Source organism: Zea mays, chromosome 3, assembly GCF_902167145.1.
Source record: "Zea mays cultivar B73 chromosome 3, Zm-B73-REFERENCE-NAM-5.0, whole genome shotgun sequence".
Classification (NCBI taxonomy): Eukaryota; Viridiplantae; Streptophyta; class Magnoliopsida; order Poales; family Poaceae; genus Zea; species Zea mays.
The window spans coordinates 143,539,442-143,565,905 of record NC_050098.1 but is presented as its reverse complement, the minus strand read 5'-3'; the positions used below and the strand labels follow the sequence as shown (position 1 = coordinate 143,565,905).

The 26,464-nt window shown below is 47.8% G+C and overlaps 2 protein-coding genes and 1 pseudogene across 2 annotated transcripts; 2 read left to right on the top strand and 1 right to left on the bottom strand.

Annotated features, from left to right (window-relative positions):
- Window positions 1-405: 405 nt before the first annotated feature.
- Window positions 406-3,334, top strand: LOC100382273 (uncharacterized). The gene is made up of 3 exons (NM_001175024.1): window positions 406-890; window positions 1,996-2,107; window positions 3,114-3,334. Exons 1-3 carry the CDS (start codon window positions 564-566, stop codon window positions 3,203-3,205), a joined length of 531 nt encoding a protein of 176 aa, NP_001168495.1. The 5' UTR covers window positions 406-563; the 3' UTR covers window positions 3,206-3,334.
- A 3,592-nt stretch (window positions 3,335-6,926) lies between these two features.
- LOC109945288 (uncharacterized) lies at window positions 6,927-9,746 on the top strand. The gene is made up of 3 exons (XM_020551134.1): window positions 6,927-7,425; window positions 8,536-8,647; window positions 9,655-9,746. Exons 1-3 carry the CDS (start codon window positions 7,099-7,101, stop codon window positions 9,744-9,746), a joined length of 531 nt encoding a protein of 176 aa, XP_020406723.1. The 5' UTR covers window positions 6,927-7,098.
- A 13,831-nt stretch (window positions 9,747-23,577) lies between these two features.
- On the bottom strand, window positions 23,578-25,585 carry LOC118476807 (uncharacterized; annotated as a pseudogene).
- Between the last annotated feature and the right edge of the window lie 879 nt (window positions 25,586-26,464).

Here is a 26,464-nt window from a genome sequence, read left to right as displayed (position 1 = left end):
TTGATTGTTGCATCATGTCGGAGCATATATTATTTTGTTTGTGGAGTGATTTCGTTGGGCATTCATTTAATTTAGGAGTTTAGATTCAAATAGTAAGAAGAAAGGAAATAGAATAAAATCAAATAAGAACAAAAGAAAAACCTTTTCCTCCCCTTCCCCCTGCCAGCCCACCCAGCTCTGGCCTCCCCCTGGCTGGCCCAGCTCGCCTCCCGCGCCCGCAGCCCAGCGCACCCCTCCCCTCGGCCTGCCTCGCGCCCACGGCCCAGAAGGCCCAACCCGCACCTCCCCCCCCTCCGCGCGCCAGCCCAACGGCCCACCCAGCGCAGCGCGCCCCTCCCCTAAACCCTAGCGCCCGCGCCGTCGCATTCCCCAGCCACGCGCGCCGCCGGGTCCACCTGTCAATCGAACGAGCGTCGCCCACTGTTCATCTTCCCGAACTTCTTCGTTCGCCAAGCGCGCCCCCACGCCCGCACTATTCCACCTTCTTCCCCCATCTCTCCCTTGTTTCTCCCTCGCCGGTTCCATTGGGGGACCTTGCGAGACCGGCGCAGTGACCGGTGGCCATGGCGCGACGGCCGGCGGTGCAGCCCGGCCAGCCGCCCCTGCTCCACCCCCGGCGCGGCCAGCCTGCGCGAGCGCGCGCGAGCTCGGCGCTCCCAGCCAACGCGGCCAGCGGCCCGTGGCGCGCAGCCAACGGCTCTCAGCCAGCGTGGCACGGCGGCCAGACCCAGCCAGCCCTAGCCGCAGCAGCCCCGTGCGCGGCGCGGCTCCCTGCCCAACGCAGCGGCGTCGCGGTCGGCCCTTGTCGACCCGTCCGGAGCTCGCGTCGCGTCGATCGCCGAAGCTCCATGTGTCGTCGTCCGTGCTCCCACTGGTGTTCATCGTTGGAGGTGAAGCTCGTCGCTTACCCCCCCCCTCTCCCATGCCCTTCCCTGCGCTTGCCATGGTCGGCCTCGATCGAGCCCATTGCGGTGGCGAGGCTCCACTGTCGAGCCCCTCGCACGCCGCCATATGTCCAGTCGTCGCTGCCTCACCCATGGTCGCGCACGCGCGTGCGGGCAACTGTCGTTGCGCCTCCGACCCACCGACGACCAGCACCCTCGCCGGGCGAGTCCGAGGTTGTGTCCCCGCGCGCGGTGGTCAGCAGCCCCTGCCCTCCCCTTCGTGCACGTGTCCGCGGCTCAGCCGACCGGGGCACGGTCCCTAGGAGCTCGACGCCAAGCCCCCCGCTCTCCTGCTCGTCGTTACCCTCCCTGTCCCTCGGCCAGCGAAGTTGTCCCTGCGCTAAGCCTCGACGTCGCCGGTTCGGAGTGGTCCTTGCGCAACCTGCGCACCCTCGATCCAACCCTTGTGCGCGTCGTTCGTTGTTCGTCGTCTAGTCATACACGTGCCCTCGCTCGGTCGAGTGAGCTGTCGTGCGCCGTTGTAGCCATCGCCCTCGTGCGCCGTTTCACGCTGTCCTCGTGTTATTTAATATTTTGATTATGGTAGCCCACACCAATTAGTCATTTCTTGTTTAGTATAAACGCGTCATCTATTTAGTTTTTCTCGCCTGTCGCGCGCGCTTGCGCGCGTGATGTGCTTGTGGTCGCGTGTTGTTTCACGCATCGTTCGCGCTGTCGTGCTGTTTCGCGCTGTCGTGCTGTTTCGCGCATAGTAAACTTACCTGGCTTAGAATCTCTCATGCTAATTATATTACTTATTTATTTGATAGTTGTTAGTGTAGCCGATTAATCAAACCAAATAGTGGATATAGTTTATAATTGGTAAGGTCGAATTAATTGTTAGCGTTAATACTTGTTTAGCGTAAACACGATATTTTCCCGACCGTCGCTTCGAGTTCGATATTTCTTTCCCTCGCGTGACCATAGAATCGAGCTGTATTTTATGCTGCATGTTTTTATAACATTTTATCTTGTATGGTGTAATGTTCTTATGCATTTATATATGTTTGTTTGCATGTGCTTGTTTGTCTTCGCTTCGCGTTGTGATTAGATCGCGATTTGTTTCCGAGCTTCGAGGGATCGAAGATCAAGGGTTGGCGACCAAGTGATCTGGTTCTTCGAGTTCTACGAGGCTGAAGATCCTGAGCATCTGTTTGGTGAAGGCAAGTGTTCTCTGACCCATTATGTCCCATTTACTTTATAATACATTGTCCCGCATACTATGAATAACCTAAGGATTTACTAGCTTTCTATTTACCTTGTCCTTGATTTACCTTTTGGGGTCACTATGGTTAGCTACATGCTAGCGCTTTACTTTAATCAATGAACATGATGAGATACAATGATGATACTATGATTTTATTCTGGATATGATGATATACTTGTGGCATTTAGGGGACTCGGGCTGTTTCCCGAGTACCTCTCCGTAAGGACCTATTCGTTGAGAGACCACCCGGGATAACAGTGCAACCATGAGGGTGAAATGGGATGCCCTTAGCTAATTAATTAGAGGAACTAGAGGTGTAGTTGCTTCGCCGTCGTGCCGTCAATGGGGTCCAGGCACAGTACTTGCTCTGCCGAGGCTGAGTGCCGAGGTTCTTTCGTTTTGCTTTTGTTAGTCACCCTCCTGCGGGGACAGGTACTGTGTTTATCAAACTGGAGAAACCTAACGGGCGGCTATGACCTCTAGGGAATCTTTGTAAAGGCTACGTAGTGATACCCTGCCGGACCACCTAGGAAGTGATCAATGGGGAGTCATGATCCCCGGGCAAAACGGGAATCACGGCTCATGGGTAAAGTGTGCGACCTCTGCAGAGGGTAACGAAACTGATATATCAGTCGTGCTCACGGTTATGAGCGGCCTTGGGATCCTCTTTGATTAGAGATACTTTGACCAGAGATGGTTGGTTTGCAGGTGGTGATGAGGATGATGGTTTTTTTGATTATGATTATGGTAATGGTAAGTGGTATTCTTTCCGTTTGGAAAGGGTACTTTGGGTTAAGAACTTGGGTTAATGCTAAAACCTGGCTTTCTACTAGTAATAATAACCTGACCAACTAAAAGCAACTGCTTGACTTAACCCCACATAAAGCTAGTTCACTACAGCCAAACGGGACATTTGCTGAGTACGTTGATGTGTACTCACCCTTGCTTTCACAAAACACCAGGTTGCCTTTGGTGCAATCTATGCTCAGGTAAAGAAGAAGGCGTCGAGGCGGATCTCCAGGAGTTCCAGGACTTTGACGAGTTCGAGAACTAGGCTAGCGACCTCTCCCAGTCAGCTGCCTGTGGTGGGTTGTTTACGTTGGCTACGTTTCGATTCTGTGTACTTTGATTTATATTATGTAAATGGCTCTAGTCTGTAATATTATTACTTACTCTTTATTGTAATTCGAAGCATTGTGCTATGATGAGTCATTTATGTAATCGTCGTGTACGTGAATTACTGATCCTGGCACGTACATGGTTCGCATTCGGTCTACCTTCAAAACCAGGTGTGACATAAGTGGTATCAAAGCCAGGTTGACTGTAGGACCGCTGACCTGGAGTAGCATTGGCCGTTTTAAGGACTTATTGACTATTACTTCACCTCATCCTTGATTCTGCTTCAAAATATTAGTCACCTCGACTAATTCTATGTTTGCTCCTATATGCCTCCTTGCGAAAAGTATTTTATTCTAATATGGTTTATACTTCTCTCAATCTATTAGATCTGATCTCACTCTTATGCTTGCGACATCCTTGTAGATGCCCCCTAGCCATAACCTTTAGTCTTTTGAGACTCTTTCCCCTTCTATTATTAAATTGCTACCATTTGACCTCTATTCCATTTTGTTATTGACATGCTCATATCCTTACATTTTTAATACCCTTATCCCTTGATCTAAATTACTTACCCTTGTACCTCTGTTGCCTATTTAAACAGTTCAGTTTATGTATCCATGACCTTCTTGTCTTCTGAGATCCTTTCTTATTTTGTTGTTAAGTCGTTATCTTTCGGAAATTTCTATGCCCTTGGTCTTAGTATGCTCGTATCCTTGGAATCTTGCATACTCTTATATTCTTATGTATGCTTATTTTCATACCCCAATGTCTGTTTAAGACATTTCAGTTAACGTGCCCTTGACCACTCTTGTTTCTTAATGATCCATGAGCGGTCATTTTATTTTGCATATCCTTGGTAATCTCGTTGTCTCCTTGTAACTCCACTTGGTAATTAATTTTCTTTACTTCAACCATTTTGTTGGAACCTTACCTATCTTACCCTTGCTTGTTTTCTCCACTTTGTCAGTCTTGCCTTAACTCTATCCATGGTTATGCTTTTCATCATTACCACCTTTACCCTTATCACCTATATATCTTACCTTGATGTTTATCTTATATCAGCCTTTAAAATATCCTATTTTCCATCTCAATCTGAGCATTGTACTGTACCTATTTTCCCTTGGTCGTATCCTCTTCTTTGTCACCTGCAAGTTTTTTTAACTCTATCATTTGTTGTGTTTTGTTTGTCATCTTCTTTACCCTTCTCATCACTCTATCCTACCTTGTGATTACATTATGTCTATTATCTAAAATCTCTAATCTCCCATCTTAGTTCGAGAGTGGTGTTTTACTTGTTCCGCCCTTGTTCGTAACCTCATCTTTGCCATGTGCAAGTCTTGTCGTGACCCCATTCTGGGTTGTACTTGTGCCGCTGGCTCTTCAATGCCTTCATCTTTTCTCTCATACCCTTGTCTGTTATCGCCTTTGACCCTTGCAATATTGATGTCTTCTACCTAAATGCTTACCTTGAACTTATCCTTTAAAAGCCTCCCCTTTCTTTCAACCCAGTTTGTGAGTTGTGAGCTACCTATCTCTCCCTTGATTTCGTTTCACTCCTTGTCACCTTACAGGTTTTGTCCTAACTCCATCCTTTGATGTGTTTTTATTTGCTATCACCATTCCTTTGTCATCTATCGATCTTACCTTGACATTTATCTCCATTCCTGCTCTTTAAAAATCCCCTCTCTTCTTCCTCAATTTGAGAGCGGTGATTTACCCACCTGGCCCTTGAGCGTATCCTCTCCTTTTCCATTTGAAGGTCCGATCTTAACTCCATCCTTTATGGTACTTATATCCTTTGTCGTATGAACTAATTATCTCCTCTCATACACCCTTGACCATTATTATCTTTAAAACCCTCGTGATATCTATGCCCTTGCCTTCCTGCTTACATTGAACCTATCCTTGGGAGCCTCCTCTTTTCCATCCCTGTTTGGAGATGATGCCTAATCTAGTTCATCATTGACTGCTCCCCATTCTTTGACACCTTGCAAGTTCTGTCTAAAATACATCCTTTGTTGTGTGGTTGTCCGTTATCACCTTAACCCTTGTCATCCATCGATCTTTACCTTGATGCTTATCATGTACTCATATTCTAAAGCTTCCTCGCCCATTTTAGTTCAAGAGTGTTGTCTTACCCCTCCCTGCTCTTGTTCGTTCCCTATTCCTCTATCACGTTGCAAATCTTGTCTTAACTCGATCTTTTGGTGTGCTTTTGTCTGTTACCTCCTTTACCTTTGTCATCACTAGATCTTTCCATGATGCTTATCCTATGCCTATCATTTGAAATATCGTCTTTCTCACCTCGATTAGAGAATGATGTTTTACCTACCCTGTCCTTGGTTGCATTTTCTCCCTTGTCGATTACAATTCTTGCTTTAACTCCACCCCTTATTGTGCTTGTGTCCCTATCCTACCCGTCTTGTTTTTCTCCTTGTCCTCCAACAACTTAGAGAGTAGTTATTCCCCTTTAAGGAAAGACCACCATTTAATTAAAAGGAACGTATAGCAACGAGATGTTTGTTATTGTATGCTTGTGCTGGTTGTCCTTGTGTTATGACTGATTTGCTTCTTTGTGATGAGTGTTGAAGTGTTGTGGCCCTTGGTCCACAATGGCATCTGTTTACTAGCTGAGTACCATAGAGTTAAGTAGTTGGGTTCTCTCCCTGCTCTCTCTAATCCATCTTTACTTACCTTTTCTCGCTATTCTTTCCTCTTGCACCTATCCATTTGGCAACCTCCAACCTCTCATAATCAGTCAAGATCAGAGTTGGCAGCATCTTCATCAAGTGCGTATCAATGCTCCTGTTAAGGGGGTTAGTCGCTAACCCCAATGAAGACAATGTGATCAACATCAACCAACAAGATCAGAGTGGCGCAGCGAAAGCGTGTGTGGGTCCTAACCCATAGGCCCAAGAGATCCTCAAGAATTGCATCAATCGATCTCAAGCATCTGAAGGTCAAAGCAACCAGTCGGCAAGTTAAAGCTGGCAGAGCCAAAGCTGACTTAGAAGAAGCTACGAAAAATCAATGAACCAATCTCATTTTCTTGCTAGCCTCTTCTTGAATCTCGAGGGCGAGATTCTGTTAAGGGGGTTAGATTTGTAACAGCCTGAATTTGGGGTGTAAAATTTCTTTTTCTAATATCCACCAAATTCAGGTGTTACCCTCTTTCTATCCTTCTTTTTTAATCTTTTTTCCAAATAGTGGAGAGTTATTTTGTTTTATATATGTAAGCCTACTAAAATAAAACCCTAGAGGTGCTTTGATTGTTGCATCATGTCGGAGCATATATTATTTTGTTTGTGGAGTGATTTCGTTGGGCATTCATTTAATTTAGGAGTTTAGATTCAAATAGTAAGAAGAAAGGAAATAGAATAAAATCAAATAAGAACAAAAGAAAAACCTTTTCCTCCCCTCCCCCCTGCCAGCCCACCCAGCTCTGGCCTCCCCCTGGCTGGCCCGGCTCGCCTCTCGCGCCCGCAGCCCAGCGCACCCCTCCCCTCGGCCTGCCTCGCGCCCGCGGCCCAGCAGGCCCAACCCGCACCTCCCCCCCCTCCGTGCGCCAGCCCAACGGCCCACCCAGCACAGCGCGCCCCTCCCCTAAACCCTAGCGCCCGCGCCGTCGCATTCCCCAGCCACGCGCGCCGCCGGGTCCACCTGTCAATCGAACGAGCGTCGCCCACTGTTCATCTTCCCGAACTTCTCCGTTCGCCAAGCGCGCCCCCACGCCCGCACTATTCCACCTTCTTCCCCCATCTCTCCCTTGTTTCTCCCTCACCAGTTCCATTGGGGGACCTTGCGAGACCGGCGCAGTGACCGGTGGCCATGGCGCGACGGCCGGCGGTGCAGCCCGGCCAGCCGCCCCTGCTCCACCCCCGGCGCGGCCAGCCTGCGCGAGCGCGCGTGAGCTCGGCGCTCCCAGCCAACGCGGCCAGCGGCCCGTGGCGCGCAGCCAACGGCTCTCAGCCAGCGTGGCACGGCGGCCAGACCCAGCCAGCCCTAGCCGCAGCAGCCCCGTGCGCGGCGCGGCTCCCTGCCCAACGCAGCGGCGTCGCGGTCGGCCCTTGCCGACCCGTCCGAAGCTCGCGTCGCGTCGACCGCCGAAGCTCCATGTGTCGTCGTCCGTGCTCCCACTGGTGTTCATCGTTGGAGGTGAAGCTCGTCGCTTACCCCCCCCCCCCCCTCTCCCATGCCCTTCCCTGCGCTTGCCATGGTCGGCCTCGATCGAGCCCGTTGCGGTGGCGAGGCTCCACTGTCGAGCCCCTCGCACGCCGCCATATGTCCAGTCGTTGCTGCCTCACCCATGGTCGCGCACGCGCGTGCGGGCAACTGTCGCTGCGCCTCCGACCCACCGACGACCAGCACCCTCGCCGGGCGAGTCCGAGGTTGTGTCCCCGCGCGCGGTGGTCAGCAGCCCCTGCCCTCCCCTTCGTGCACGTGTCCGCGGCTCAGCCGACCGGGGCACGGTCCCTAGGAGCTCGACGCCAAGCCCCCCGCTCTCCTGCTCGTCGTTACCCTCCCCGTCCCTCGGCCAGCGAAGTTGTCCCTGCGCTAAGCCTCGGCGTCGCCGGTTCGGAGTGGTCATTGCGCAACCTGCGCACCCTCGATCCAACCCTTGTGCGCGTCGTTCGTTGTTCGTCGTCTAGTCATACACGTGCCCTCGCTCGGTCGAGTGAGCTGTCGTGCGCCGTTGTAGCCATCGCCCTCGTGCGCCGTTTCACGTTGTCCTCGTGTTGTTTAATATTTTGATTATGGTAGCCCACACCAATTAGTCATTTCTTGTTTAGTATAAACGCGTCATCTATTTAGTCTTTCTCGCCTGTCGCGCGCGCTTGCGCGCGTGATGTGCTTGTGGTCGCGTGCTGTTTCACGCATCGTTCGCGCTGTCGTGTTGTTTCGCGCTGTCGTGCTGTTTCGCGCATAGTAAACTTACCTGGCTTAGAATCTCTCATGCTAATTATATTACTTATTTATTTGATAGTTGTTAGTGTAGCCGATTAATCAAACCAAATAGTGGATATAGTTTATAATTGGTAAGGTCGAATTAATTGTTAGCGTTAATACTTGTTTAGCGTAAACACGATATTTTCCCGACCGTCGCTCCGAGTTCGACATTTCTTTCCCTCGCGTGACCATAGAATCGAGCTGTATTTTATGCTGCATGTTTTTATAACATTTTATCTTGTATGGTGTAATGTTCTTATGCATTTATATATGTTTGTTTGCATGTGCTTGTTCGTCTTCGCTTCGCGTTGTGATTAGATCGCGATTCGTTTCCGAGCTTCGAGGGATCGAAGATCAAGGGTTGGCGACCAAGTGATCTGGTTCTTCGAGTTCTACGAGGCTGAAGATCCTGAGCATTTGTTTGGTGAAGGCAAGTGTCCTCTGACCCATTATGTCCCATTTACTTTATAATACACTGTCCCGCATACTATGAACAACCTAAGGATTTACTAGCTTTCTATTTACCTTGTCCTTAATTTACCTTTTGGGGTCACTATGGTTAGCTACATGCTAGCGCTTTACTTTAATCAATGAACATGATGAGATACAATGATGATACTATGATTTTATTCTGGATATGATGATATACTTGTGGCATTTAGGGGACTCGGGCTGTTTCCCGAGTACCTCTCCGTAAGGACCTGTTCGTTGAGAGACCACCCGGGATAACAGTGCAACCATGAGGGTGAAATGGGATGCCCTTAGCTAATTAATTAGAGGAACTAGAGGTGTAGTTGCTTCGCCGTCGTGTCGTCAATGGGGTCCAGGCACAGTACTTGCTCTGCCGAGGCTGAGTACCGAGGTTCTTTTGTTTTGCTTTTGTTAGTCACCCTCCTGCGGGGAGAGGTACTGTGTTTATCAAACTGGAGAAACCTAACGGGCGGCTATGACCTCTAAGGAATCTTTGTAAAGGCTACGTAGTGATACCCTGCCGGACCACCTAGGAAGTGATCAATGGGGAGTGATGATCCCCGGGCAAAACGGGAATCACGGCTCATGGGTAAAGTGTGCGACCTCTGCAGAGGGTAACGAAACTGATATATCAGTCGTGCTCACGGTTATGAGCGGCCTTGGGATCCTCTTTGATTAGAGATACTTTGACCAGAGATGGTTGGTTTGCAGGTGGTGATGAGGATGATGGTTTTTTTTTATTATGATTATGGTAATGGTAAGTGGTATTCTTTCCGTTTGGAAAGGGTACTTTGGGTTAAGAACTTGGGTTAATGCTAAAACCTGGCTTTCTACTAGTAATAATAACCTGACCAACTAAAAGCAACTGCTTGACTTAACCCCACATAAAGCTAGTTCACTACAGCCAAACGGGACATTTGCTGAGTACGTTGATGTGTACTCACCCTTGCTTTCACAAAACACCAGGTTGCCTTTGGTGCAATCTATGCTCAGGTAAAGAAGAAGGTGTCGAGGCGGATCTCCAGGAGTTCCAGGACTTCGACGAGTTCGAGAACTAGGCTAGCGACCTCCCCCAGTCAGCTGTCTGTGGTGGGTTGTTTACGTTGGCTACGTTTCGATTCTGTGTACTTTGATTTATATTATGTAAATGGCTCTAGTCTGTAATATTATTACTTACTCTTTATTGTAATTTGAAGCATTGTGCTATGATGAGTCATTTATGTAATCGCCGTGTACGTGAATTACTGATCCTGGCACGTACATGGTTCGCATTCGGTCTACCTTCAAAACCGGGTGTGACAAAGGTGGCCTGACACCTTTATCCTGACGTGCGCCCCCCCGGCAGAGCCGAAGTGACCGCCGTCACTTCGCCGCTCCACTGACCGGCCTGACAGAAGGACAGCGCCGCCTGCGCCACTCCGACTGCAGTGCCACTTGACAGAGTGAGACTAACAGGCAGTCAGGCCCTGCCGAAGGCACCATAGGAAGCTCCGCTCCGCCCGACCCAGGGCTCGGACTCGGGCTAAGTCCCGGAAGACGGCGAACTCCGCTCCACCCGACCCAGGGCTCGGACTCGGGCTAAGTCCCGGAAGACGGCGAACTCCGCTCCGCCCGACCCAGGGCTCGGACTCGGGCTCAGCCCCAGAAGACGACGAACTCCGCTCCGCCCGACCCAGGGCTCGGACTCGGGCTCAGCCCCAGAAGACGACGAACTCCGCTCCGCCCGACCCAGGGCTCGGACTTGGGCTCAGCCCCAGAAGACGACGAACTCCGCTCCGCCCGACCCAGGGCTCGGACTCGGGCTCAGCCCCAGAAGACGACGAACTCCGCTCCGCCCGACCCAGGGCTCGGACTTGGGCTCAGCCCCTGAAGACGACGAACTCCGCTTCGCCTGACCCCAGGGCTCGGACTCCGCCCTGGCCTCAGCCGACGGCCTCCGCCTCGCCCGACCCAGGGGCTCGGACTCGGCCTCGGCCACGGAAGACAGACTCGACCTCGGCTTCGGAGGAGCCTCCACATCGCCCAACCTAGGGCGCAGGCCAGCCACGTCAACAGGAGGCGCCATCATTACCCTACCCCGAGCTGACTCGGGCCGCAGGGAACAAGACCGGCGTCCCATCTCGCTAGCTCCGCCAGATAGGCAATGATGGCGCCCCGCATACTCTATGACGACGGCGGCTCTCAGCCCCCTTACGGAAGCAAGAGGACGTCAGCAAGGACCCAACCGCTCCGACAGCTGTCCCTCCGCCAGGCTCCATCGCTCCTCCGATGGCCACGACATCACACCAGCTGGGTGCCAAAATCTCTTCGGCTGCCACAACGACACGTACTTAGGGCGCTAGCTCTCCTCCACTAGACACGTAGCACTCTGCTACACCCCCCGTTGTACACCTGGATCCTCTCCTTATGCCTATAAAAGGAAGGACCAGGGCCCTCTTAGAGAAGGTTGGCAGCGCGGGGACGAGGACGAGACAGGCGCTCGCTTGAGAGCCACTCGCTTCCCTCTCCCGCGTGGACGCTTGTACCCCCCTACTGCAAGCGCACCCGACCTGGGCGCGGGACGAACACGAAGGCCGCGGGATTCCCACCTCTCTCACGCCGGTCTCTGGCCGCCTCGCTCTCCCCCCTTCGCGCTCGCCCTCGCGCTCGACCCATCTGGGCTGGGGCACGCGGCGACACTCACTCGTCGGCCCAGGGACCCCCCGGTCTTGGAACGCCGACACTAGTTCTACTTTTGTTCATGGTAGAAGTAGGCCTAGGAGAAATCATGTTGTGCATCATGTGCCTAGGAAAGTGTGTAATGAATCTACTATTGTTTTCCATGCTTGCAACACTTCTTTTGTTCTTTCATGTAAGAATGCAAAAGTAGTGGCTAGGAAATTGGGATCCAAATGCAAGGGAGACAAAACTTGCATATGGGTTCCAAAAACTATTGTGACTAACCTTGTAGGACCCAACAAGAGTTGGGTACCTAAAACCCAAGCTTAAATCCTTGCAGGTTTATGCGTTCGGGGGCTCTAGCTGGATAATCGACAGCGGATGCCAAAACCACATGACAGGGGAGAAGAAGATGTTCACATCCTACGTCAAGAACAAGGACTCCCAGGATACAATCATATTTGGAGATGGGAATCAAGGCAAGGTCAAAGGTTTGGGAAAGATAGCCATCACAAGCGAGCACTCTATTTCAAATGTATTTTTAGTAGAGTCATTAGGATACAACCTCCTGTCTGTAAGTCAATTGTGCCACATGTGCTACAATTGTTTGTTTACAAATGTTGATGTATCTGTCTTTAGAAGGAGTGATGGTTCATTAGCATTTAAGGGTGTATTAGACGGCAAGCTCTATTTAGTTGATTTTTCGAAAGAGAATGCCGATCTAGATGCATGCTTAATGACTAAGACTAGTATGGGCTGGCTCTGGCATCGCCGTCTAGCACATGTTGGGATGAAGAACCTTCATAAGCTTCTAAAGGGAGATCATGTGTTAGGACTAACCAATGTCTGTTTTGAGAGAGACAAACCTTGTGCAGCATGTCAGGCAGGTAAACAGGTGGGAAGCACTCATCACAGCAAGAATGTGATGACAACATCAAGACCACTGGAGCTTCTTGACATGGACCTCTTTGGACCCGTCGCCTACCTTAGCATCGGGGGAAGTAAGTATGGTCTTGTAATTGTTGATGATTTTTCCCGCTTCACTTGGGTGTTCTTTTTGCAGGATAAATCAGAAACCCAAGGGACCCTAAAGCGCTTTCTAAGGAGGGCTCAAAATGAATTTGAGCTCAAGGTGAAAAAGATAAGAAGCGACAATGGGTCCGAGTTCAAGAATCTGCAAGTGGAGGAGTATCTTGAGGAAGAAGGCGTCAAGCACGAGTTCTCCGCTCCCTACACACCACAGCAAAACGGTGTGGTAGAGAGGAAGAACAGGACGCTTATCGACATGGCGAGAATGATGCTTGGAGAATTCAAGACGCCCGAGCGGTTTTGGTCGGTGAAAGTCGCCTAGAGGGGGGTGAATAGGGCGAATCTAAAATTAATAAACTTAAGCACAACTACAAGCCGGGTTAGCGTTAGAAATATAAACGAGTCCGAGAGAGAGGGCAAAAACAAATCGCAAGCAAATAAGGAGTGTGACACAAGGATTTGTTTTACCGAGGTTCGGTTCTTGCAAACCTACTCCCCGTTGAGGTGGTCACAAAGACCGGGTCTCTTTCAACCCTTCCCTCTCTCAAACGGTCACTTAGATCGAGTGAGCTTCTCTTCTCAATCAAACGGAACACAAAGTTCCCGCAAGGACCACCACACAATTGGTGTCTCTTGCCTCGGTTACAATTGAGTTTATCGCAAGAAAGAATGAGAAAGAAAAGAAGCGATCCAAGCGCAAGAGCTCAAATGAACACAAATGTCACTCTCTCACTAGTCACTATTGATTGGAGTTGTCTTTGGACTTGGGAGAGGATTTGATCTCTTTGGAGTGTCTAGAATTGAATGCTATAGCTCTTGTAATGTGTTGAAGGTGAAAAACTTGGATGCCATTGAATGTGGGGTGGTTGGGGTATTTATAGCCCCAACCACCAAAAATGGCTGTTGGAAGTGTGCTGTCGCATGGCGCACCAGACAGTCCGATGCGCCACCGGACACTGTCCGGTGCGCCAGCCACGTCAGCCAGCCGTTGGGGTTCGACCGTTGGAGCTCTGACTTGTGGGGCCTCTGGGCTGTCCGGTGGTGCACCGGACAGGTCCTGTAGACTGTCTGGTGCGCCAACTGCGCGTGCTCTAACTCTGGCACGCACTGTAGCGCATTGAATGCGGTTGCAGTCGACCGTTGCGCGCGAAGTAGCCGTTGCTCCGCTGGCACACCGGACAGTCCGGTGTGACACCGGACACTGTTCAGTGCTTCACCGGACAGTCCGGTGAATTATAGCGGAGCGGCCTCCCATTTTCCCGAAGGTGAGGAGTTCAGCCTCGAGTGCCCTGGTGCACCGGACACTGTCCGGTGGCACACCGGACAGTCCGGTGCGCCAGACCAGGGTGCCTTTGGGTTGTCTTTTGCTCTCTTTGTTTGAACCCTTTCTTGGTCTTTCTTATTGGCTTATTGTGAACCTTTGGCACCTGTTAGAACTTGTAGACTAGAGCAAACTAGTTAGTCCAATTATTTGTGTTGGGCAATTCAACCACCAAAATCAATTAGGAAATAGGTGTAAGCCTAATTCCCTTTCAATCTCCCCCTTTTTGGTGATTGATGCCAACACAAACCAAAACAAGTATAGAAGTGCATAATTGAACTAGTTTGCAAAATGTAAGTGCAAAGGTTACTTAGAATTGAACCAATAAATATGTTCATAAGATATGCATGGATTGTTTCTCTATATTGTCAACATTTTGGACTACGCTTGCACCACATGTTTTGTTTTTGCAAATTCTTTTGTAAATTCTTTTCAAAGTATTTTTGCAAATAGTCAAAGATGAATGAAATAAGATTTTGAGAAGCATTTTCAAGATTTGAATTTTTCTCCCCCTGTTTCAAATGCTTTTCCTTTGACTAAAACAAAACTCCCCCTATATAAGATCATCCTCTTAGTGTTCAAGAGGGTTTTAAGACACCACTTTTGAAAATACTACTTTCTCCCCCTTTTGAACACAATAAGATACCAATTTGAAAATCGTTATTTTAAATTTAGGTGGTGGTGCGGTCCTTTTGCTTTGGGCTAATACTTTCTCCCCCTTTGGCATGAATCGCCAAAAACGGATACTTGAGTGAATTATAAGCCCTTTAACTACTTTCTCCCCCTTTGATAAATAACATATGAGTGAAGATTATACCAAAGTTGAAGAGTTGCTCGGAGCGACGACGAAGGGTGAGTAATTGATGGAGTGGAGTGGAAGCCTTTGTCTTCGCCGAAGACTCGAATTCCCTTTCAATCTATGACTAGGTTTGAAATACACTTGAAAACACATTAGTCATAGCATATAAAAGAGAGATGATCAAAGGTATATTAATGAGCAATGTATGCAAGACATCAAAAGAAATTCCGAGAATCAAGAATATTTAGCTCATGCCTAAGTTTGTTAAAAGTTTGTTCATCTAATGGCTTGGTAAAGATATCGGCTAATTGTTCTTTGGTGTTAATATATGCAGTCTCGATATCTCCCTTTTGTTGGTGATCCCTTAGAAAATGATACCGAATGGCTATGTGTTTAGTGCGGCTATGCTCAACAGGATTATCCGCCATGCGAATTGCACTCTCATTATCACATAGAAGAGGAACTTTGGTTAATTTGTAACCGTAGTCCCTGAGGGATTGCCTCATCCAAAGCAATTGCGCGCAACAATGTCCTACGGCAATATACTCGGCTTCGGCAGTAGAAAGAGCTACGGAATTTTGCTTCTTTGAAGCCCAAGACACCAGAGACCTTCCCAAGAACTGGCAAGTCCCTGATGTGCTCTTTCTATTAATTTTACACCCCGCCCAATCGCCATCCGAATAACCAATTAAATCAAATGTGGATCCCTGAGGGTACCAAAGACCAAACTTAGGAGTATAAACTAAATATCTCAAGATTCGTTTTACGGCCGTAAGGTGAGCTTCCTTAGGGTCGGCTTGGAATCTTGCACACATGCATACGGAAAACATTATGTCCGGTCGAGATGCACATAAATAGAATAAAGAGCCTATCATCGACCGGTATACCTTTTGATCTACGGATTCACCTCTTGTGTCGAGGTCAAGATGCCCATTGGTTCCCATGGGTGTCTTGATGGGCTTGGCATCCTTCATCCCAAACTTGTTTAGAATGTCTTGAATATACTTCGTTTGGCTAATGAAGGTGCCCTCTTGGAGTTGCTTCACTTGAAATCCTAAGAAGTACTTCAACTTCCCCATCATTGACATCTCGAATTTTTGTGTCATGATCCTACTAAATTCCTCACATGTAGATTCGTTAGTAGACCCAAATATAATATCATCAACATAAATTTGGCATACAAACAAATCATTGTCAAGAGTTTTAGTGAATAGAGTAGGATCGACCTTTCCGACTTTGAAGCCATTAGTGATAAGAAAGTCTCTTAGGCATTCATACCATGCTCTTGGGGCTTGCTTGAGCCCATAAAGCGCCTTAGAGAGTTTATACACATGGTTAGGATACTCATTATCTTCAAAGCCGGGAGGTTGCTCAACATAGACCTCTTCCTTGATTGGTCCATTGAGGAAGGCACTTTTCACATCCATTTGATAAAGCTTGAAGCCATGGTAAGTAGCATAGGCAAGTAAAATGCGAATTGATTCTAGCCTAGCTACGGGTGCATAAGTTTCACCAAAATCCAAACCTTCGACTTGTGAATATCCCTTGGCCATAAGTCGGGCTTTGTTCCTTGTCACCACACCATGCTCGTCTTGCTTGTTGTGGAAGACCCATTTGGTTCCTACAACATTTTGGTTAGGACGTGGAACTAAATGCCATACCTCATTCCTTGTGAAATTGTTGAGCTCCTCTTGCATCGCCACCACCCAATCCGAATCTTGAAGAGCTTCCTCTACCCTGTGTGGTTCAATAGAGGAAACAAAAGAGTAATGCTCACAAAAATGTGCAACACGAGATCTAGTGGTTATCCCCTTATGAATGTCGCCGAGGATGGTGTCGACGGGGTGATCTCGTTGGATTGCTTGGTGGACTCTTGGGTGTGGCGGTCTTGGAACTTGTTCATCTTCCTCATCTTGATCATGGGCATCTCCCCCTTGATCATTGCCCTCCTCTTGAGGTGGCTCAACTTCTTGATCTTATCCTTCATCATTTAGAGCCTTATCTTCATCTTGAGTTGGTGGAGATGCTTGTGTGGAGGAAGATGGTTGATCTTGTGCTTGTGGAGGCTCTTCGGATTCCTTAGGACACACATCCCCAATGGACATGTTCCTTAGCGCGACGCACGGAGCCTCTTCATCATCTAGTTCATCAAGATCAACTTGCTCTACTTGAGAGCCGTTAGTCTCATCAAACACAATGTCACAAGAGACTTCAACTAATCCAGAGGACTTGTTAAAGACTCTATATGCCCTTGTGTTTGAGTCATAACCTAGTAAAAAGCCTTCTACAGCCTTAGGAGCAAATTTAGATTTTCTACCTCTTTTAACAAGAATAAAACATTTGCTACCAAAGACTCTAAAATATGAAACATTGGGCTTTTTACCGGTTAGGAGTTCATACGATGTCTTCTTGAGGATTCGGTGTAGATATAACCGGTTGATGGCGTAGCAAGCGGTGTTAACCGCCTCGGCCCAGAACCGATCCGAAGTCTTGTACTCATCAAGCATGGTCCTTGCCATGTCCAATAGAGTTCTATTCTTCCTCTCCACTACACCATTTTGTTGTGGCGTGTAGGGAGAAGAGAACTCATGCTTGATGCCCTCCTCCTCAAGAAAGCCTTCAATTTGAGAGTTCTTGAACTCCGTCCCGTTGTCGCTTCTTATTTTCTTGATCCTTAAGCAGAACTCGTTTTGAGCCCGTCTCAAGAATCCTTTTAAGGTCTCTTGGGTATGAGATTTTTCCTGCAAAAAGAACACCCAAGTGAAGCGAGAATAGTCATCCACAATAACTAGACAGTACTTACTTCCGCCGATGCTTATGTAAGCAATCGGGCCGAATAGGTCCATGTGTAGGAGCTCGAGTGGTTTGTCAGTCGTCATGATGTTCTTATGTGGATGATGAACACCAACTAGCTTCCCTGCCTAACATGCGCTACAAATCCTATCTTTCTCAAAATGAACATTTGTTAGTCCCAAAATGTGTTCTCCCTTTAGAAGCTTGTGAAGATTCTTCATTTCAACATGTGCTAGTCGGCGATGGCAGAGCCAGCCCATGTTAGTCTTAGCAATTAAGCAAGTGTCAAATTCAGCTCTATCAAAATCTACTAAGTATAGCTGACCCTCTAACACTCCCTTAAATGCTATTGAATCATCACTTCTTCTAAAGACAGTGACACCTATATCCGTAAAAAGACAGTTGTAGCCGATTTTACATAATTGCGAAACCGAAAGCAAGTTGTAATCTAAAGAATCTACAAGAAAAACATTTGAAATGGAATGGTCAGGTGATATAGCAATTTTACCCAATCCTTTGACCAAACCTTGATTTCCATCCCCGAATGTGATAGCTCGTTGGGGATCTTGGTTTTTCTCGTAGGAGGAGAACATCTTCTTCTCCCCTGTCATGTGGTTTGTGCACGCGCTATCGATGATCCAACTTGAGCCCCCGGATGCATAAACCCACAAAACAAGTTTAGTTCTTGATTTTAGGTACCCAAACGGTTTTGGGTCCTTTGACATTAGATACAAGAACTTTGGGTACCCAAACACAAGTCTTGGAGCCCTTGTGTTTGTCCCCAACATACTTGGCAACTACCTTGCCGGATTTGTTAGTTAAAACATAGGATGCATCAAAAGTTTTAAATGAAATATTATGATCATTTGATGCAATAGGAGTTTTCTTTCTAAGCAATTTAGCACGGGTTGATTGCCTAGAGCTAGATGTCTCACCCTTATACATGGAAGCATGATTAGGGCAAGAGTGAGACTTCCTAGAGTGAATTCTCCTAATTTTGCTCTCAGGATAACCGGCAGGGTACAAAGTGTAACCCTCGTTATCCTGAGGCATGGGAGCCTTGCCCTTTACAAAGTTAGGCAATCTTTTAGGAGGGGCACTAAGTTTGACATCGTCCCCCTTTTGGAAGCCAATGCCATCCTTGATGCCAGAGCGTCTCCCACTATAGAGCATGCTTCTAGCAAATTTAAATTTTTCATTTTCTAAGTCATGCTCATTAATCTTAGCATTAAGTTGAGCTATGTGATCATTTTGTTTCTTAATTAAAGCTAGGTGATCATGAATAGCATCAACATTAATGTCTCTACATCTAGTGCAAATGGAAACATGCTCAATGGTAGATGTAGAGGGTTTGCAAGAATTAAGTTCAACAATCTTAGCACGTAAAATATCATTCTTATCTCTAAGATCAGAAATGGAAGTATTGCAAACATCTAAATCTTTAGCCATATCAATTAATTTTTCATTATCATTTCTAAGGCTAGCAAGAGAGACATTCAATTCTTCAATCTTAGCAAGCAAGTTAACATTATCATCTCTAAGATTGGGAATTGAAATATCACAAACATTTGAATCACCCTTAGCAATTAATCTAGCATTCTCATTTCTAAGGTTGGTAATAGTAGTGTTTAGCTCACTAGATAGTTTTCCACATTTTTCTACTTCTAGAGCATAAGCATTCTTAACCTTAACATGCTTCTTATTTTCCTTAATTAGGAAGTCCTCTTGAGAATCCAAGAAGTCATCCTTCTCATGAATAGCACTAATTAATTCATTTAATTTTTCCTTTTGTTGCATGTTGAGGTTGGCAAAAAGAGTACGCAAATTGTCCTCCTCATCACTAGCATTATCTTCATCACTAGAAGTCTCATACTTAGTGGAGGATTTTGATTTTACCTTCTTCTTTTTGTCGTCCTTGGCCATGAGGCATTTGTGGCCGACGTTGGGGAAGAGGAGTCCCTTGGTGACGGCGATGTTGGAGGTGTCCTCGTCGGAGGATGAGTCGGAGGAGCTCTCGTCGGAGTCCCACTCGTGACACACATGGGCATCGCCACCCTTTTTCTTGTAGTATCTCTTCTTTTCTCTCCTCTTTCCCTTCTTGTCGTCGCCCCTGTCACTATCACTAGATAATGGACATTTAGCAATGAAATGACCGGGCTTACCACACTTGTAGCCACTTTCTTGGAGCGGGATTTGTAGTCCTTTCCCCTCCTTTGCTTGAGGATTTGGCGGAAGCTCTTGATGATGAGCGCCATCTCCTCATTGTCGAGCTTAGAGGCATCGATGGGTTGTCTACTTGATGTAGACTCCTCCTCCTTCTCCTCCGTCACCTTGAATGCGACCGGTTGTGCTTCGGGCGTGGAGGGGCCATCTAGCTCGATGATTTTCTTTGAGCCTTTGATCATCAACTCAAAGCTCACAAAGTTTCCTATCACTTCCTCGGGAGTCATTAGTGTATATCTAGGATTTCCTCGAATTAATTGAACTTGCGTAGGATTAAGAAATACGAGGGATCTTAGAATAACCTTAACCATCTCATGGTCATCCCATTTTGTGCTCCCGAGGTTGCGCACTTGGTTCACCAAGGTCTTCAAGCGGTTGTACATGGCTTGAGGGTCCTCGCCTTGGTTGAGTCGGAACCGACCGAGCTCCCCCTCGATCATCTCCCGCTTGGTGATTTTGGTCACCTCATCTCCTTCGTGCGCGGTCTTGAGTACATCCCAAATTTCCTCGGTGCTCTTTAATCCTTGCACCTTGTTATACTCCTCTCGACTTAGAGAGGCGAGGAGTATAGTGGTGGCTTGGGAGTTAAAGTGCCGGATTTGGGCGACCTCGTCCGAGTCATAGTCTTCATCCCCTGGTGATGGTACCTGCACTCCAATCTCAACAACATCCCAAATACTTGTGTGGAGTGAGGTTAGATGATGCCTCATTTTATCACTCCACATATTATAATCTTCACCATCAAACATAGGTGGTTTGCCTAATGGGACAGAAAGCAATGGAGTACGTTTGGAAATGCGAGGGTAGCGTAGGGGAATCTTACTAAAGTTCTTGCGCTCATGGCGCTTAGAAGTTACGGACGGCGTGTCGGAGCCGAAGGTGGATGGCGATGAGGAGTCGGTCTCATAGTAGACCACCTTCCTCATCTTCTTTTTGTCACCGCTCTGCCCCGACTTGTTGTGTGAAGGGGATCCCTTCACCTTGTTGGCGGACTCCTCGGATGGAGCCTTCCCATGGCTTGTAGCGGGCTTCTCTCCGGTCATCATCTCCTTCTTGGCGTGATCTCCCGACATCACTTCGAGCGGTTAAGCTCAAATGAAGCACCGGGCTCCGATACCAATTGAAAGTCGCCTAGAGGGGGGTGAATAGGGCGAATCTGAAATTAATAAACTTAAGCACAACTACAAGTCGGGTTAGCGTTAGAAATATAAACGAGTCCGAGAGAGAGGGCAAAAACAAATCGCAAGCAAATAAGGAGTGTGACACAAGGATTTGTTTTACCGAGGTTCGGTTCTTGCAAACCTACTCCCCGTTGAGGTGGTCACAAAGACCGGGTCTCTTTCAACCCTTCCCTCTCTCAAACGGTCACTTAGACCGAGTGAGCTTCTCTTCTCAATCAAACGGAACACAAAGTTCCCGCAAGGACCACCACACAATTGGTGTCTCTTGCCTCGGTTACAATTGAGTTTATCGCAAGAAAGAATGAGAAAGAAAAGAAGCGATCCAAGCGCAAGAGCTCAAATGAACACAAATGTCACTCTCTCACTAGTCACTATTGATTGGAGTTGTCTTTGGACTTGGGAGAGGATTTGATCTCTTTGGAGTGTCTAGAATTGAATGCTATAGCTCTTGTAATGTGTTGGAGGTGAAAAACTTGGATGCCATTGAATGTGGGTGGTTGGGGTATTTATAGCCCCAACCACCAAAAATGGACGTTGGAAGTGTGCTGTCGCATGGCGCACCGGACAGTCCGGTGCGCCACCGGACACTGTCCGGTGCGCCAGCCACATCAGCCAGCCGTTGGGGTTAGACCGTTGGAGCTCTGACTTGTGGGGCCTCTGGGCTGTCTGGTGGTGCACCGGACAGGTCCTGTAGACTGTCCGGTATGACACCGGACAGTCCGGTGAATGATAGCAGAGCGGTCTCCCATTTTCCCGAAGGTGAGGAGTTCAGCCTCGAGTGCCCTGGTGCACCGGACACTGTCCGGTGGTGCACCGGACAGTCCGGTGCGCCAGACCAGGGTGCCTTTGGGTTGTCTTTTGCTCTCTTTGTTTGAACCCTTTCTTGGTCTTTCTTATTAGCTTATTGTGAACCTTTGGCACCTGTTAGAACTTGTAGACTAGAGCAAACTAGTTAGTTCAATTATTTGTGTTGGGCAATTCAACCACCAAAATCAATTAGGAAATAGGTGTAAGCCTAATTCCCTTTCAGTCCGAAGCTGTGAACACAGCTTGCCACGCCATAAACCGGCTCTACCTACATCGCCTTCTCAAGAAGACCTCATATGAACTCCTTACCGGTAACAAACCCAGCGTTTCTTACTTTCGTGTATTTGGGAGCAAATGTTACATTCTTGTGAAGAAAGGTAGACATTCTAAATTTGCTCCCAAGGCAGTAGAAGGATTTTTACTAGGGTATGACTTAAATACAAAGGCGTATAGAGTCTTCAACAAATCATCGGGTTTGGTTGAAGTCTCTAGCGACGTTGTCTTTGATGAGACTAATGGCTCTCTAAGAGAGCAAGTTGATCTTGATGACATAGATGAAGATGATGTTCCAACGGTCGCAATGTGCACGATGGCGATAGGTGATGTGCGTCCGCAGGAACAACAAGAGCAAGATCAGCCATCTTCCTCCACAATGGTGAATCCTCCAACTCAAGACGGTGAACAGGTACCTCAAGAAGAGGGACAGGATCAAGGGGGAGCACAGGAAGAACAAGTGATGGAGGAAGAAGCACCACGGGTCCCTCCAACTCAAGTCCGAGCGACGATCCAAAGAAATCACCCCGTCGATCAGATTCTGGGTGACATAAGCAAGGGAGTAACAACTCGCTCACGCTTAGCTAATTTTTGTGAGCATTACTCGTTTGTCTCTTCTATTGAGCCTTTCAGGGTAGAAGAAGCCTTGCAGGATCCAGACTGGGTGTTGGCCATGTAGGAAGAACTCAACAACTTCAAGAGGAATGAAGTTTGGAGCCTTGTGCCACGTCTAAAGCAAAATGTTGTGGGAACCAAGTGGGTGTTCCGCAACAAGCAATATGAGCATGGGGTGGTGACAAGAAACAAGGCTCGACTTGTGGCAAAAGGATATGCCTAAGTCGCAGGTTTGGATTTCGAGGAGACTTTTTGCTCCTGTGGCTAGGCTAGAGTCTATTCGAATATTGTTAGCCTATGCCGCTCACCACTCTTTTAGGCTGTTCCAAATGGATGTGAAGAGCACTTTCCTCAACGGGCCAATAAAGGAGGAGGTGTACGTGGAACAACCCCCTGGCTTTGAGGATGACAGGTATCCCGACCATGTGTTCAAACTCTCTAAGGCGCTCTATGGACTTAAGCAAGCCCCAAGAGCATGGTATGAATGCCTTAGAGATTTCTTAATTGCTAATGCTTTCAAGGTTGGGAAAGCCGATATCACTCTTTTTACTAAGACTTGTGATGGTGATCTTTTTGTGTGCCAAATTTATGTAGATGACATAATATTTGGTTCTACTAAACAAAAGTCTTGTGAGGAGTTTAGTAGGGTAATGACTCAAAAGTTCGAGATGTCGATGATGGGCGAGTTGACCTACTTCCTTGGGTTCCAAGTGAAGCAACTCAAGGACGACACTTTCCTCTCCCAAACAAAGTACACTCAAGATCTTCTCAAGATGTTTGGAATGAAGGACGCCAAGCCCACAAAGACACCGATGGGAACCGACGGGCATGTCGACATCAACAAAGGAGGTAAGTCCGTTGATCAAAAGGCATACCGGTCTATGATAGGTTCCTTTCTTTATTTATGTGCTAGTAGACCGGACATTATGCTTAGTGTATGCATGTGTGCTAGATTTCAATCTGATCCCAAGGAATGTCACCTTGTGGCCATTAAGCGAATTCTTAGGTATTTAGTTGCTATGCCTTGCTTCAGGATCTGGTATCCAATGGGGTCTACCTTTGACTTGATTGGATATTCAGACTTCGATTATGTCGGGTGCAAGGTTGATAGGAAGAGCACATCGGGGACGTGCCAATTCCTAGGAAGGTCTCTGGTGTGCTAGAGTTCTAAGAAACAAACATCTGTTGCCCTATCCACCGCTGAGGCCGACTATGTTGCTGCAGGATAGTGTTGCACGCAACTACTTTGGATGAGGCAAACCCTCCGGGACTTTGGCTACAATATGAGCAAAGTCCCACTCCTATGTGACAATGAGAGTGCAATCCGCATGGCGGATAATCCTGTTGAACACAACCGCACTAAGCACATAGACATCCGGCATCACTTTCTGAGGGACCACCAGCAAAAGGGAGATATCAAAGTGTACCATGTTAGCACCGAGAACCAGCTAGCCGATATCTTTACCAAGTCGTTAGATGAGAAAACCTTTTGCAGGTTGCGTAGTGAGCTAAATGTCTTAGATTCGCGTAACTTGGATTGATCTATAGCATACATGTAGTCTATGCCTTTGATCATGTTACTTTGAGCATTTATATGATTTGTTGCTTATTTATGGTGCTCAAGTTGTGCAAGGGATCCCCGGACCTCACAAGTCCATGTGTGAATGATGCACATATTTAGGGGGAGATGTGCTACAACTTGACCCTTTGAGACCAATCCGTTTGTTTGAGTATACTTGATGTAGTATCAAAGGTGCATTGAAAGGGAAAAATGGACTTGGACGATGCAAAGACTTCCACTGCACTCCGGTATTAGTGTACTCACTTCCAAGTTCATATTTATGCTCTCATTGCCTTTTTGCTCTTAATTGACATTTTTTGGTAAGGCAATGGGGCTAAAGGGCCAATAATGATTCCGTTTTGGTGCTTAATGCCAAAGGGGGAGAAATTAAGGCCAAAGCAAATGGATCAGCTACCACTTGTGAATTTCAAAAATAATAGAGTTAGAATTTTTGATTTGTCCAAAATGCTCTTATTGCAAAATTTGGTCTCTTGTGGGGGAGAATTTTGATTATGGGAAAAAGGGGGAGTTTTTGACACTTGATCAATTTCACTCTTGGATTATCCCTCTATGTGCCCAAACAAGTGTGTTTGACTTTGAGATAGGAAAATGAATTTGATTTGCAAAAACAAACCAAGTGGTGGCAAAGAGTGATCCAAATATGCCAAATTATAGTCAAAAACAATTTGGTCTTCAATTGCATTGATGTTGCACTTCTTTTTGTTGCTTTTTGATGTGTTGGCATAAATCACCAAAAAGGGGGAGATTGAAAGGGAAATGTGCCCTTGGGCCATTTCTATAAGTGTTTTGGTGATTAAGTGTCCAACACAAAAGTTTTGAACTCTCTATGTGTTAAACAAGCAAAAGGTGCAAATCAAAGAAAAAAGTACGTTTCTAGACTTAGTACATTGTTTTGAGTACTAACATATTTTGTCTAAGTGCTAGAAACAGGGAGAAAAGAATTGGAAAAAGACTTGGCTTTGTGCAGCCAACTCCAGCTCGGCTTATCACACCGGATTGTCCGGTCCGGTGCGCCAGGCTGGTCCGCGTGAAAAGGCCGCTCTCGGGACTCGACGGTGGCGTACGACTATAATTCACTGGACCATCCGGTGGTGCACCGGACTGTCCGGTGAGTCATCCGCGGCGAACTCGTCGCCCTCGGGAAAAGCAAAGGGGCGACGTAGCTATAATTCACCGGACTGTCCGGTGGTGCACCGGACTGTCCGGTGAGCCAACGGTCGCCTGCGCCAATGGTCGGCTGCGCAATCTTCGTGCGACACGTGGACTGCTCCAACGGTCGGCTGGTGCACCGGACTGTCCGGTGTGCACGGGACAGTGTCCGGTGCGCCAATCAGCCCAGAGGAGCAACGGTCGGATATGCCAAATTTGGAAGGAGATCAAGCACCGGACCGTCTACAGGACCTGTCCGGTGGCGCACCGGACTGTCCAGTGCGCCACTCGACAGAAGGCAAGGATAGCCTTCCATGTTGATCTTCAACGGCTCCTAGCTGCCTTGGGGCTATAAAAGGGACCCCTAGGCGCATGGAGGAGTCACCCAAGCATTCTCTAAGTATTCTCAAGCATCCAGACTCCACTCTTGCACATTCGCTTCATTGTGTTAGTGATTTGGGCTCCATTCGAGTTGTGTACTCCCTGAGTTGTCATTTGAGCTCAAGTCTTCACTTGTGTGCGTGGTTGTGCTGCGTATTTGGGTCTTGTGTGTGTTTCTCTTCCCAACCTTACTCTGTGCTTTCTTTGTGATCTCAATTGTAAGGGCGAGAGACTCCAAGTTGTGGAGATTGCTTGCAAACGGGAAAATACTCTAAGGAAAATATCGTGGTATTCAAGTTGATCATCGGATCACTTGAAAGGGGTTGAGTGCAACCCTCGTCCATTGGGACGCCACAACATGGAAGTAGGCAAGTGTTACTTGGTTGAACCACGGGATAAAAATCGTGTGTATTGTGTTGATCTCTCTGTGATCGTTTGTGTTCACAAGAACTTGCTTCAAGCTATTTAGCCGTACTAACACTCATAACTAAGTTTTGTGGCTATTAGTGTTTGATTTTTACAGGATCACCTATTCACCCCCCCTCTAAGTGCTCTCACCCATCCCCCTTCACATGCGTCGACCCATTCCCACGCCCGCTCTCTATCGCTGCCCACTCGGACCCACTCGCCAGCGCGCTCGCGCACCCGTTCTCCCTCTACCATGCGGGCTCGGACCGTCAGCCCCTTCTCCCTTGCCCGGGCACAGCATCGACGCGTTCACCGCCGGCCGCCGGCCTCCCCCTCATCCCTGCCAGTACTCATGCACCAGTGAAATTTGGCACCGTTTCATCCTCCGCCCACTCTTCTCGTGTCCTCGCACAACACCTCATTGAGTTGTCCCGTCCCCGCCGATGTGCTCCATTACTGTAACACCCCTGGTGTTACTCTTACTAAAACTTGAGCATAACATCATAAGCATTGGCATTCCATATGTTTGTTACACCTAGAGTGCATTCACTAGGCAA

Coding starts and splice junctions, on each gene's coding strand:
- LOC100382273 (NM_001175024.1), top strand. CDS start 564: ATGGCGCGACGGCCGGCGGTGCAGCCCGGCCAGCCGCCCCTGCTCCAC. Junction 891..1,995: donor ACTGGTGTTCATCGTTGGAG/GTGAAGCTCGTC, acceptor CGTTGTGATTAG/ATCGCGATTTGTTTCCGAGC. Junction 2,108..3,113: donor TGAGCATCTGTTTGGTGAAG/GCAAGTGTTCTC, acceptor ACAAAACACCAG/GTTGCCTTTGGTGCAATCTA.
- LOC109945288 (XM_020551134.1), top strand. CDS start 7,099: ATGGCGCGACGGCCGGCGGTGCAGCCCGGCCAGCCGCCCCTGCTCCAC. Junction 7,426..8,535: donor ACTGGTGTTCATCGTTGGAG/GTGAAGCTCGTC, acceptor CGTTGTGATTAG/ATCGCGATTCGTTTCCGAGC. Junction 8,648..9,654: donor TGAGCATTTGTTTGGTGAAG/GCAAGTGTCCTC, acceptor ACAAAACACCAG/GTTGCCTTTGGTGCAATCTA.